This window comes from Ochlerotatus camptorhynchus, unplaced genomic scaffold (assembly GCF_037179485.1).
Source record: "Ochlerotatus camptorhynchus isolate MF236.1 unplaced genomic scaffold, CSIRO-AGI_Acam_v1.1 ptg000300l, whole genome shotgun sequence".
Taxonomy (NCBI): Eukaryota; Metazoa; Arthropoda; class Insecta; order Diptera; family Culicidae; genus Ochlerotatus; species Ochlerotatus camptorhynchus.
Genome location: NW_027040788.1, coordinates 206,021 through 219,647, shown reverse-complemented (window position 1 = coordinate 219,647; position 13,627 = coordinate 206,021). Strand labels below are relative to the sequence as shown.

The 13,627-nt window shown below is 40.7% G+C and overlaps 1 protein-coding gene across 4 annotated transcripts in view; it reads right to left on the bottom strand.

Moving 5' to 3' along the window:
• Window positions 1–627: 627 nt before the first annotated feature.
• LOC135706984 (breast carcinoma-amplified sequence 3 homolog) overlaps window positions 628–13,627 on the bottom strand; it is a 69,174-nt gene continuing 56,174 nt past the window's right edge. For 2 of the 4 annotated variants that reach the window (XM_065228687.1, XM_065228686.1), the window contains 4 exons: window positions 13,259–13,619; window positions 13,036–13,184; window positions 12,754–12,918; window positions 628–3,830 (listed from right to left, as the gene is read on the bottom strand). In XM_065228687.1, coding sequence (XP_065084759.1) covers window positions 1,489–3,830; window positions 12,754–12,918; window positions 13,036–13,184; window positions 13,259–13,619 — 3,017 coding nt within the window. In that variant the 3' untranslated portion in view covers window positions 628–1,488. The remainder of the gene's footprint in view (window positions 3,831–12,753; window positions 12,919–13,035; window positions 13,185–13,258; window positions 13,620–13,627) is intronic. The other 2 variants (XM_065228689.1, XM_065228690.1) reach the window with 2 other exon arrangements.

Sequence of the window (13,627 nt, the reverse complement as noted above, 5' to 3'; positions counted from 1 at the left end):
AAAACCGGATATATTATTCAAACCATTTCTCTTCGTTTTTGTCTTTGAAGGGTGCCATTTCAACGAATCGCATTCGGTGAAACAACTCATTGCCTACAAAAAACAAAGATCAACAGCACTGCGCACTTCTCCCCCCCCTTTCCAATTCCCGTCCCGCTCTTTCGTTCCAAATTTGAATAAGTTAATAAATATTCATTTTTCTTCCTAAGTGACTATCAAGTTCATTTACGTTTTAAATATCAACAACAATGATGAACGGCGCTTCTATACTTTGTATGATGTTGTGAGTGTGATTTGCATGGTAGCGTGTGTTTGTATGTGTGTGTGTGTTCTTATGAGTGATGAAACTGTTTTCTTTCTTATTGAAAAAAATGTATACCTTACCCTTTGCGGCCAAATTAACAGATTTTGTTGATTTCGATCAGTTCCTTCCGAAAACTGTCTAAAATATATAGCACTAGATTTCTCCTTAATGTATTCACATAATGTATCTATTCATCATATTTTTTTTTCTCATTTTTTTCAGTCGTTTTTGAGCTCTTAATTCCTAAAACTGTTCCATTCCAAGATGACTCACGCTACTTATTAAGGTAAGTTTGCTTTTGTGAAGCTAGAAAATTTGACGCCAATTTCAAAGGATTTCTTGGGGACAAAATTGAAGATTCCAAATGTTAAATTACCGCAAACGAAAAACAATCTAAACAACCTTAACAGTTGAGGGATGTGCAGGTCTCTTATCTAATATTTGTGTTTAGATAATACAGATTTCTTTCGTATTTTTTGTTTTGTTTCAACAATGCCCTTAAAACTTCTACGCAGTTTTGAACGGTTTACTTCGTATAAAATACTTAAAACATGACTAAAAGTTTGTTAACAAAATTAGTTCGTTTGTTGCAGTAAAAATTAAAGAAGTTTTTCATAAATAACCTATATGAACAAGTTGACGATGCGATTACAAAGGAGAGGGTCGCTGTGTCTCTATTTGCGAGCGAGCAGTCTATCTGTCAAGCAACGAAACATGTCACCGTCTGACGTTTCGGTTACGTGCTTGGAACTTCGCCATGCTTTTCACAGATAAACCGCTCACTCCCTAGGTGCTCGTTATCTGATTTTCTAAAATAATAAATACCTTGTCAATCTGAGTTAACTGCGGACAAATTTTGACTGTTTCTAGAAAGTGGAGGACTTTACTAATAAACAAAAAAACATAATTTTAACTGTCACCGCATCCGCAGCCGTGGGAAAAGCTTCCGCTTAGGACAATCGAAAGCTCTCACGGCCCACGGCAGGAACTCGGTTACAAGGAAGAGGGAAAGATATGGAAAACTTCTATAAATAATACAATAAATATAACACTAGCATGTAGCAAAGCTGCAGCAGAAGAAGATACGACAACAGCAATAGCAGGACCAGCAATGATGCTGCAATCACCAGCGCCAGCAGCACGTCACCGGTGGCCGCTAGCAGCACCATTCGCTGCGCTGCTAATTATTTGCGCTTCTTCTTAGACTTCTTCTTGCCGTTGCCATTATTGCCATTGTTGCCACCATTGCTGGATTGCTTTGCTGTTGTTGCCATCTGCTTGCCGCTATCCTCACTTTGGTTCGCTTCCGTCGTTGGCAGTGCTGACGTTGTTGTTGATGTCTTGGCAGGACTTCCGGCTGCTGCCACGAAGCCGGAAGTGGTCATGGAGCTGCTCAAACTGTCCCCTGGCCCGCCGCCACCAACTACAGTACTTACGACCGTAGCCGACAGCGACGAAGATGACGTTTTGTTGCTCGAGATCAGTGGTTGTAGTTCCTCGTCCTCGTCTTCGCCTTGCGGCGGAAGCTTTCCATTTTGTTTGACTTCATCTTCCGGCTCATCGTTGTTTGAATTCGAAGTATCGTCGTCCGATGCCGATGACGCCGGCAGCTGAGAGCTGTACATAGCACTGTCATCTACCTCGAGCTCCAGGCTTTTGTAGTCCGAATCCTGTCCTTCGACTGATAGTTGCTGCTTAAGCACAGCCGGTTCCATCATCGACGTCGAAAGGCTTCGGGTACCACCCAACAACTGAGAACCACTGGATTCTCCCATCTCCTTCAAGCTCGAGCACATGGCAAACACAATATTTCTACCCTCCAAAATTGACTTTCCTCGCTCACTTACGCTCTCCTTGGCCGTCTCTTCGAGTGGGCTCTCAAAATTAATGAGTGTCTTTTCCTCACTCAACTGCTTCAAAAACTGCTCCTTCTTCTCACTCTCGCTGAAACCCAAATCCTCCAAATCTTTACAAATCAACGGTTCCAACGGAGGCAGCGGCTCCGGGAACTCCAGCTCATAACGCGTAGAAATCTCGTAAAACTCTTCCTCCTTCACTGCTTTCGTTTCTTCCTCTTTCACTAACTCAACACACTTGTTCTCTTCTACCACACTACTTCCCGCATCATCTTCATGCACGTGACTCGATGCCTCGGCATCATCCGACTTGACCGGTTCATCGTCGTCGCGATTCCCAACCAAACTAGAAGCAAGCATCGATTCCTGAACGCTAATTTCCGTTCTGGTCACTTTCAAATTTTCCGGTTCATTCGACTCTCCAAACAGTTCCAAATCATCAATTTTCAGCGCTTCCAGGGGTGGGAATTCGTCACAGATCGATTTGAGCATATCGTCTTCTATCGGCGCTGCTTCGCGCAGCTCCGGTTCCGGAACCGTTTCTGGCGGCGTCACCGGAGCTTGGTACTTTTCTTTTCGCTTTCGATTGTCTTGCTTGGTTTCTTTCCTATTGCTACCGCCCGTTTGGCCACCACCATTGCCAGCTGCACCCTTCAACGGCTTCGTTTCCGCTTTCGTCGTCGGTTGTTGTTGTTGTTGCTTCGGTTCTTCCTTTTTCTTTCCGTTGTCCTTCTTCTTCCCACCACGAGGAACCTTCTCAACTGCCGGTAGATGCAGTTCCTCCCCAACGGGATCAATTATCTCGATTACTTCAATTGGTTCCGGATCCTTTTTTTTCCTTTCATTCCGCGCCGACACGGGAGGCGATTTTTCTTTCTTCCGTCCGGCCTTCGGTGCCTCCGGTTTCCGCTCCACAATTTCCACATCCACAAAATCTCCGGACATCTTTCGATCCGTCGCCTCCGGAATCACCTCGATCACTTTCGGTTCATCCTTTTTACTCTTCTTGTTTATCGACGACAGTTCCTCAAATTTAGCCACCAAGTTCTCTTCTTCTTTCTTCTTGGCCTTGCTAAAGTATACCATATTCTTCTTTTCGATCACTGGCACGATCAACTCTCGACTGATTAGCGAAGCCGGTTCCTCACCGCCCGCTACCAGCGAGCTCAATCGATCCAGCGACGAACCACGCCGTTCGTGTTGTCCCCCCGGTATACCGTGTACGGTAACGACCGGTCTGAACAGCGCTTCGTCACAGTTTTCATGCATGTAAACATCGCAATCCCGAACCCCAAGGGGATCCGATCCGGATTCCGCCCCGTCCGATTCGACATTGCAAACGGTGGTTACCGTTCCCAACGGGTTCACCACTTTGGTTATCGTCATCGAACCGGACGCTCGACTACTCGCTGCCGAAGCAGGTCGCGAACAGATCGTTGGAAGTGACGACGAATGGTGCTGATCATGCTGCTGCTGCTGTTGGTGCTGCAGATGCGATACGTGGTGTTTCAGCAATTGTCCGTGGGATGGCGCACCTGCTGCCACTACGGGGAGGGATAGCTTTTGGTCACAGATCGAGTTCAACGAGTGCGTCGACGAGTAGATCGAGGTGGAGGAGCAAGAGGACACCGAAGACAGCCCAGCCGGAATGGGCGTGGCGCTCGCATAGCCTTCAGTTGGTTGAGAGGAGCAATCGGGAAAGAAAGAGAAAGAGAAAAAGGGGAGAAAAGTGGTCAGTAAAAGCCGCTGGCAAGTGTGTAGAACTCTTTTTGAATCATCTACGTATTTGTACTGTTTCGCTCTATCTCTCTTTCTATAAAGGTTTGTTTCATTCGAATTCAAACGATTCGCTACTAGAACCGAACCATGCAAAGTCTGTTCCAACACCACGGCGCTCTAGGAATGATCGGAAACAATAGAAAATCGTGCCGCGTCGTAGTTTGGGTTCGCGATTGAAACCAATACAGAGAAAAAGAAATGGGGAGAAAATCGAGCTATATTTCAAAAGGCGTTGTTTGTAAAAAATAAGCAAAATTTGGAGACAGTATCATTCCGAAAACAGAAACAAAAGAAATCAAAGCAAATGTGGTGTTGGAACAGGTATGTGGTTATACAAGTCGAAATGTTAAACAATACTCAGTTACAGTTTGTTACAGTATGGAAGCTTGCGACTGTCCGAGTAAAAGAAAAACAGAATTTTAAGGGAAACAAAACTACGTAAAAGTAACTAAAGAAACGCACACATTCTAATACAAAAAGAGATCGAGATTTTGAAATTTTGCTTTGCTTTACTCGTCCACGTGTCATACGGATGGTTTTTGGAAAGCAACGAAATTAGCAAAGAATGAAAAAACCACCTGCCTTTGGCTTCTTGTTTTTTTTTTTAGTTTGCTTGTTTTTTTTGCGGTTAGAGAGTTTGGTAGGACTCTTTTTTCTCCCTTTTTTCTTCTTGCTCTTGCTTTTGGACTTGCTGTGTTGTTGTTGTTTTGTTTAGCGCTGAGCGGTGTATGGGAATTTTTAGTGAACATGGGTTGTATTATATTGCAATATTGCATAATGAACGGCAGATATTGATTGGGTTTCCCCTACCGCCACCGTGTGGATTTCTATAAATAGTGCTATAGATACGATAAGCCAGAATTTAGTTGGGTTACAGTAACATTGTTATATGATGATGAAAAAAGAAGCTGTTAGTTCCAGTATCTAAACCGGGTGAGTTCTACAGATATGGTCTACATAGATAGTTTTAGGCATATGAAGTACTAGAAGAATTAATTTTAAGCAAGCTTGTGATTTGTTTTATGCACTACATGTAATGAAATAATGGTGGAGAGTTGATAGTAATGATATATAAATTAGAAGAACTTTGTCAACACTGGTAACGCTTAGGAGACAATAATAAACCTTATACAAAAGGGAAAATTTGCAAATTGTGATATTTAGATTGATTTCTGTTTTTTTACGGTAAATTGTAACCCCATTGGATAAACTTAGGCGGTTATAAACCTTAGTAGGGAGAACTTCAAATGTTTAAAACAACCTCAATTCAAGCTACATTGGTTTATCAGTAGTAGGTATTGAAAGTATTTGTCTATAATTTGATTATGCATTCAAATAAAAATTATCTGTACGTCGCAGATGTATTGACTTCCGACGCAACTGACAGCAGTGCAAAAGAACTGTCACATGAGCCAAGAATAACAGGTACAATGTACACAAATATCGTCGTCTAATCGAATAAAACATCCGAACCAGTATCTGTTTTATCATCTACCATCCCACGCAAGGAGTAGCGCTTCTGCCCAGTGTAGACGAATTGCATTCGTTTTGAATATCTTCATTGTGAAGTACGAGCGAAACGAACAAATGATTTCATTATACATCAACGAATACGCGTTTGTTGATATTCACCACTGCTTGATTATCCAATTGTCAAAATCAGAAGCGATCATCAAAAGCAAAATAATAAAATCCATTTTAGACAAAATGATTATTTTGAATATGGTCGACTCCAAAGCCGCTATATGTGTATAATATGAAAATAATCATTTTGTATTTGATGCTCAAAATCATCCCCACCAAGATGAAGATGAATATTGATATTGACAACAACACAGGCGATAATAAACATCCAGCCACGAATGAACAAAAACAAATGTTGACTTCGATACTCAGGGGTTGCCTTGATCAAGAGAATGTGTTTATGTCAAAATTCAAATTCATGCAGGTAGTTGGTCTATCTGTTAAGGTTTTCGCTATTTCGCTTTTTCGAATGATAGCTGCAACTGGATGACGGTTGTTTTGAAGTCAGATGATTTTCCTCTCGAATACAGGATGAACATTGTTATTAGAATGGGTAGGGCGTAATGCTCTCTGCAGAATGATTGTCATCCTAAATTTAAATGCATATGGTATTGGTTCAGCCCCATAATGCAAATCATTCAAAACGATTATGTAAATAATTCTATCGAACGTCGTTTGCTGATCTGAGTTGACAAACGATGTGGAAGCATAGTCATCGGCTATCAGAGGTGGTACCAACATGGGTAAAACGTGGAAACCAACGTGCTGGAGGAAGTTTCCTCTATCAACCAGAGCGTAACATTATTGACTGCTTATGCTGAGTGTGAAAGCACTGCACTATTCAATTCATTACTCTACCCTAATAAAAATAAACATAAGAAAGAACTCATCGGGGTATCATCCAAACTATTTGTGGGATAGTTCTACCATACGAGTTACCGTTCGTTTATGGTATTTGTTTATTAGGGTACCGGACCGTTTGTACCAAACGGTAAAGGACGAGGCAATGAAAGAGCCAACAAAAACATTCAGTCACTCACAAACAGGCGACTCACACCGCTTGCCTTCGCTCACACAGCATGTAATTGGATTCTATAATTTTGAAAAATACGTCGGTTTTCATACATCATCTGAAAGGGCGTCATTTTCTGAGCACAACGATATATTTTTTAGATCCCATTTACATCCATCTAAATTTTTAAATCAAGATTTAAAGCAGTTTTTATGTTGTTAAAATGTATCCAAACATCATTTTTACAACAAACGTTAAAATTACTTAACGGAATAATTGATCAGACCATTATTCTGCAACGAAACTGTAATTGACTTCAGAATGCGCCACCTTCATGTCGATCACGATACTAATGTAATCGATTTTTCCTTTACCGATTTCTTTTGAACTGCGTACTGGGTCAAGAAGGTCAAGAACTGCTAAGAAAAAGTAATTTGTTTAGCATTCCGTGTCCTATCCCGTACACAGAGAAAAAAAAAACAATAAATTTAAGTTCTTTTTACTTTAATTTGGGTAATTTTGAGTTTTGCATCCCACTCTCACTTTTTATTGTTGTCAAAAACGGAACGAGAGATTCCACTTTCTCGTGACTATCGTTCAATAAGCTACTAGTGAGTATATGAGATAATCTCAAATTTAAGTCAATTAAACTTAATTTTGGGTAGAAAATACTCACGAGTAACTAATTATTTTTGCCGTAGTCAAATGTAAACTACTATTAGAGGTTTACTGAAAATTAGCTTATTGAGCGGAACATGGGAGATGAGTGAAAAGAACTTAATTTTGGGTAATTTTTTGGTTCCGTGTAGCACGAAGAAACGTCATTACTTTCCAGCTGCATACCCAATTGATGCATTTTACCATAGAAAATGTAAGCTCAGTCATTTAAAACAAGGATTGGGCACCATCACGGAAGAATAAACGTGCTGACTGAGCTACTAACTGAATGCTCGGCTGTCAGTGACTCGTGACTTCCCAATCATTCAGACTCTCACTAAAGCCTGGTACGCAGCTGAAAAGACAACGGAAAAGTAATTTTTGAGGAATATTCCCAAAAGTAAATTTGACAGCTATAGAGAGGTGTCTTTTGCTAAATTTTGAGATCATAGGTAGGTGTCGTCAAATTTTAAAATCAACAATTATCAATTTTTATGTTGTTAAAATGCATCCAAAACATCATTTATACAACAAACGTTAAAATTACCTAACGGAATAATTGGTCAGACCATTATTCCGCAAGGAAAATGAAATTGCATTCAGAATGCGCCACCTTCATATCGATCACGATACTAATGTAATCGATCTTTCCTTTACCGATTTCTTTTGAACTGCGTACTAGGTCAAGAAATGCTAATTAAAAGAAATTTCTTTAGCATTCCGTGTCCTATCCCGTAGCACGTAAAAACGTCATTACTTTTCAGCTGCGTACCAGGCTTAAACAGTGAATGATGATTCGGATGGCAGTTCAGTTCATACGAATATGACTCATTGAACCGGGAGTAGGCTCTGCCTTTAAACAAGTTTGACGTGCATTTTCTTTGCTGTGATTTTTTCGCAGAAACGATTGCGGCATATTTTTAAAACAGTAAAAAGACCAATCTGATAGTGATTTCCAAAGTAATTCAAGTTTGGAGCTGTCTTTCCGTGACAAAACCCGTGTCATGAAGATTTTGCAAAGCTTCAGAGGGCAGCAGCTCCGAAAACAAACTCCTCCAGTGAACCCCCGAAGTTCTTTCGTTTGCGACGACGTCATGGAGAAGCAAACCACAAGGGCTGATCCTGGGGACTCTTTTAGTGATATTTCATATTAGCTGAACCTGGGTTGAAGTTGAACAGATACAGGACTACAGGAAATTCTCCCTAAAGAAAAGGAATCAGCAGGAATCAGGATGTATTCAAGGAGAGGCAACATGTTAATTCTGTTGAATAGTATCAGATGGATATCATCCTGATTCAAGCAATAGAGGTGAACCATGAAAGTACCAGTAGCGCCATGCAATTTCATTCTGTTGACATTGCTCATGGATTCATTTGGTGAGTTCGTTCCTACTTATTAACACTTGTGATTATGATCGTCAACAGTGTTGAATGGTCACAAACAACTGCAGAATCTGGTGAGAGCCTACTATTTATTTAATTTTAATATTTGTACAGTAGTCGTTTGATTTAGGCACGGTTCGATTTTAGCAACAAAATCACAAAAACGTTCGCTTTTGGAACGGGGTTTAATTTTAGCAACGTGCCAAAATTGAACGAAATTTGAATATAGTGTGTTTTTCCTCCTTGTGATTACAAATTTTAATAAAAGTCTATGTCATGGCGATGCCTCGCAGTGGTCCGAACATAAATTGAATTTCAAAATAAAACCGTTCGATTTTGGCAACACTAAATTTTCGGGCTTGTTACCAAAATTTAAATGATTCCTCGTGGAAGTGCGGAGGATTTCTCGGCTTCCATTACAGCGAGTGTCACGTCAACACATTTCTACCCATTCCTTTCTTGACCTGCGTTAGGGTGCGGCCGGCGCTGGTATTGCCTAGTTTAAGATCACCAGTTTTTACACATTGAGGATGATTGCTAGTCCCAAGCATCAGGATTTTCCAGTAATCAAAGGATCACATTTAAGTCCTTGTTACTTTTTATGACTTGATAATAGTGGGAAGACTCGGGTTGTGACCACCGCGCCGTTATGCATTTCTATATTGTATATTTCAAATCAAAAATATTGTTTATGTTCATAGATTTCACAAATCCTTTTCCCTTTGTCCTTCTCCTTTTCCTTTCCCTATTATCTTTTCAGAAAGCGAGTAATGGCGCTATAGCCATAAGTCATAAAAGGCTAGGACAAGAGTTAGTGCTAATGCCCCAACCGTCAGAAGGAAATGGAGCATCACTTAACCTTTCTAGCTTTGATGCTTCCAACGACCAACCAATCATATAATTACCAAAATCGGAACGTACGGTACGAGATGTCCACGTTTCATTCATTTATTGGATTCTGAAGCATCGTGTTTTATGAATCATCTTGCCCCTTAAATGCTGCACAGTAGGCTTGGCCGTTTTGATATGTGTGACGCATCTTCGATGTGAAACATATATCAAATAGACAAGAAAAATGATGTAGGCATATATATCATTTTCCAGGATGCTTTCAAGAACTGGCTGTGTTGGTGTTGATTAGATTAGATTAGATTACATTAGATTAGATACGAATATGACTCATTGAACCTGACTGTTTTGCGCACTGCTATCAACGAAGAATTTTAGTATCCATAATGGATGATCATGGCTATCCAGTATGGAAATGTAAATAATCGACTTTTAAATATAATTTAAAACTCTTGCATGTCATACTATTCTTAAATGTTTGTCCACTGAGTGCTGTATGTGTTATAGCCGATTTTCAAATAAAATCATCCTTTATTTGGATGCTCATCATCTGACGACAAATTCAACCGTAAGATGATCGAAAAATTCGAATGCATATTGTTAAATGGCTCGAAAAATGCAATATCATTCGAAGTATTGCAGATGTTTTCGTTCAGTGTAGGAAGTAAGTTCGGAAATTGAAAGTCTCTCCACCCTATAATTTAGTGCTGGCGACACAATACAAGTTACTAGAGATAAAATTAACTCAATGTTTAAGTCCATAGCCAGTGCTGGTAAATATCATGTCCGTCATGTGAGAATGAGCAAACAGATCGTATCACTATCATGAGACGAATGATAGCATGAGCATTCTTGTCATTTTTCAATGACGAAGCTCTCATGAGATTAATTCTCATATTTTTTGGAATTTTTTAGAACCGTGAAGCATAGGAGGAGGACAATATTTTCACCTTTCCTGATTAATTTATCCACCGCAGGTGCTTGAAATCATCATCCACGTGGAATATTTTGTTTTCTGTATCGGGTTTGCAGTGATCCGGCTGGTGCTTCCATATATTTTTGATGAGAAAAATTAAGATTTATTAAATTGTCTCAGCGGTTAATCTTCCGGAATGTACATTGTTTTGAGTTTTGAAAATGGTCATTATAATGTAAACAAATGGATTGGATGACATTTCCTCTCAAAATCGACTAGCGCACTCTACATTGATGATGCATGATAAGAGCCTATAGCCCACTTAGTGAAAGGCTTTCGTTAGTGAGGCTGAGCCATAGAGGTAACTCTAAGACCAGATGGTCCCGAAGATACGTGCTCAACTTTTTGGCTCAGCTCTGGTACTATCTTCGGTCCCAAGCTAATCGATGCACCCCTCGAAACATAGGAAAATCCATGAACCCCTCATTTTATCTGTCAAACTTTCATAGCAAATCAAAACAAACATAGTGCAGTACTAGAATTTCGACTAGAGTGGGGTACGTTAATCGTTTGCTTGGGACCAATAGGCTAGTCAAGTAGTGAGCCAATTTTAAATCGCTAGTTTCCACCAGTTAGTTCCAATAGATAGAAACTTTTAGGTAGTTCTGCGAAGGATTCCTGGTGAATACTCAAGGTACAAATGGTTCTGATTCCGATTCCAAGTAAATTCTGAGGAGAATTCGATGGGGATAGCGGGAAAATTCGATGGGAATCGAATACCGAAAAGAATTCCAAGTTAATTATAATGAACTTCCCAAAAGTACTGACTGGAATTTCTTGCAAATCGAGTGTCGAGTGTCTACAGGGATCTAGCATAGAGGTAACTCTAAGACCACTAGGTCCCGAAGAAAATCATTATTATTTTTGGCTCACTCAGTACCAGAACAACGGTCCCAAGCAGTCCCAAGCTATTTCACTCACCCCTGCATGTTTTGCATGAATCCACACACCCCTGATGTTATCTGTCAAATTTTCATAGCGAATCAAAACAAACATAGTGTAGTAATAGAATTTCAACTAGAATAGGGTACGTTAATCGTTTGCTTGGGACCAATAGGCTACTAAAGTGGTGAGCCAATTTAAAATCGTTAGTTTCGTATTGATTGTTGGATCTAGTGCGTGCAGTTTCCCCTACTGAAAAGTGTCAAAAAATAAGGATTGCGGAACATCTGAGTTTGAACCCAAAGTTTTGTAAAGGTCTGAATGTGATTTAATCCTTCCATCAGTAATTATTGTATGCAAATATGAAGCTAAGTCTCGCGTAACATTTGAAAAGGAGCTATCCTCGTTGATCGATTATCTTCAACGACTTTCTCTTTGGTTTACCACGGCAACATAAACGAATTTCTCGCTAAGCTCGCAGCACAGTTCGACAGAAGATGATGTTAGCTCGCGCCTGAACCAACACAGAGAATGGGAAATTCATTTGCAGTCGGGTTATTCGCGAAAGAGAAAATCGATGAAGAGAATCTATCAACAATGATAGGCCCTTTCTCGTGTTGCGCGAGAAGTCTACTCTGCACCGAATCAGTGGCTTAGTCAGCTTTCGAGCACAACTGAAAGCATCCCCTTTATGCAGGGATGAGAATCTTCTTTATGCCCACCAACAGATGGCACTGTACTCTTGCAATGCCGCTCAAACATCTACTTAATCTTTTATTAAGTAAACAGGAGTAATCTCACAAGAATCACTGCAGTCGAAGCATCTCGTGGAAGAACGTGCACGTCAATTGGCCCGATAACCCAAATTAAGGAGAGGAAAAATTTACAAACTGATAATTAGCCAGAACAAACACTAACAAGTCTAGGGACTGATCTACCGCTGAACGACAGTACAGTCGGCCGATCTGCTCTAGGTAAAATGTCAAACAAACTATACAAGAACAGTGTTACCGCTTAAAAAGGCGTTCGATTATTATTCACACAAAATCAGCGTAATAAATAGTACATTAAAAAGCAAAAAAAAAACAACAACAACAACCAATCACACACTTCTTATAATATGTAGGGCAGCATCTCCGCCATGAGTGATTCGCGGAGAGGCTCATTATCACCGGTTTTAAATTCTATAGTCTTATTCGGTTGCAACCCAGCACCTGTGTGTCTCGGCCTGTCGTATACATATTTGTATGGAGTTTTGATTAGTGTTGTAGGTGGAAGGCGTGAATGTGAGAAAGAAATAGGAAAAGCGTTTTCTACACACACTTATAGCGATTTAGCTACTCAGCCCCGTTCACTTCTAGAATAACAGGAAAGAAGTAACAGAAAGTTAGAAATCAAAATAAAACAAACAAACTTTAGTAAGCTAGGTACAAAAAAAAGTGAACTTAATGAAACAAGCGGAACAGTCTTTTACTAAGGAAAATAATCAACGATTCAATGTTCAATACAGTCACATGAGTAAGGTGCCTACCTGTCGTGTCTCGTCCGGAGATTAGCGGTGATTCGCGCATAGCATCAGCGAGATCTTCTCGCAGCTGAGATTCGACTGGTCCCAGCGAAGAAAATTCCGTGTCCAGATTCTCTTGATGCCGAAAATCGGGCATATTGATCATTCGAGGACTTTGCTCGTAGCTACCTGCTCGTCCATACCATCCGTGGCAGCCGGGGGAAGAAGTAAACGAAAATGTAAAAAAAAAGAAACGAAATTAGATTTTCCCTATGATCCGGCTGTATGGGAGGACTTGTGAATTACTACATGATCCAGATTCAATGAGTATGGGTACCAATGGCCTCATACCTCCAGAGATGGGCATATTCATCGGGTTGGAGCGAGCCGGTCGGTTTACCATGTTTCCGGGACCAATCTCCACCGAATCGGTGTCGATCGAAGTCAAGGGGGATCTACAAATAAAGGGTAAATCATTCCGTTGAAGAGTCTTCCCACCATCGAAAGTTTGAAAATCGTTCCAACTTACCCGCTTGGTGTATTGTATGTTTTGAACATAAACTGCGGTCCCATCCAGAGCCGACGGTGAGGTCCGGCGTGCGTTATGATTTCTACCTGTGATAGCCAGCGATCGTCGTGATCAATGCTGCTAGTACTGCCCCGATGGTCACTGCCACCGCGGTGGTGATGATCGAAGCTACCATAATCGCTAACAACATCTCCGACGACTTCCTCGAGAAAGCGATCCTTCACGAGCCAATTGTCCAACGGCAGCGGAGGCTGGATGTCGTTTGCGGTGGCACTTTCCTGGCGCTGCAGAGTCCACTGTGCCTTGGCTTCCACTTCCAGCTCGATCGGTGTGTCATCACAGACTTTCTCTTTGGGGATGTCTAAAACA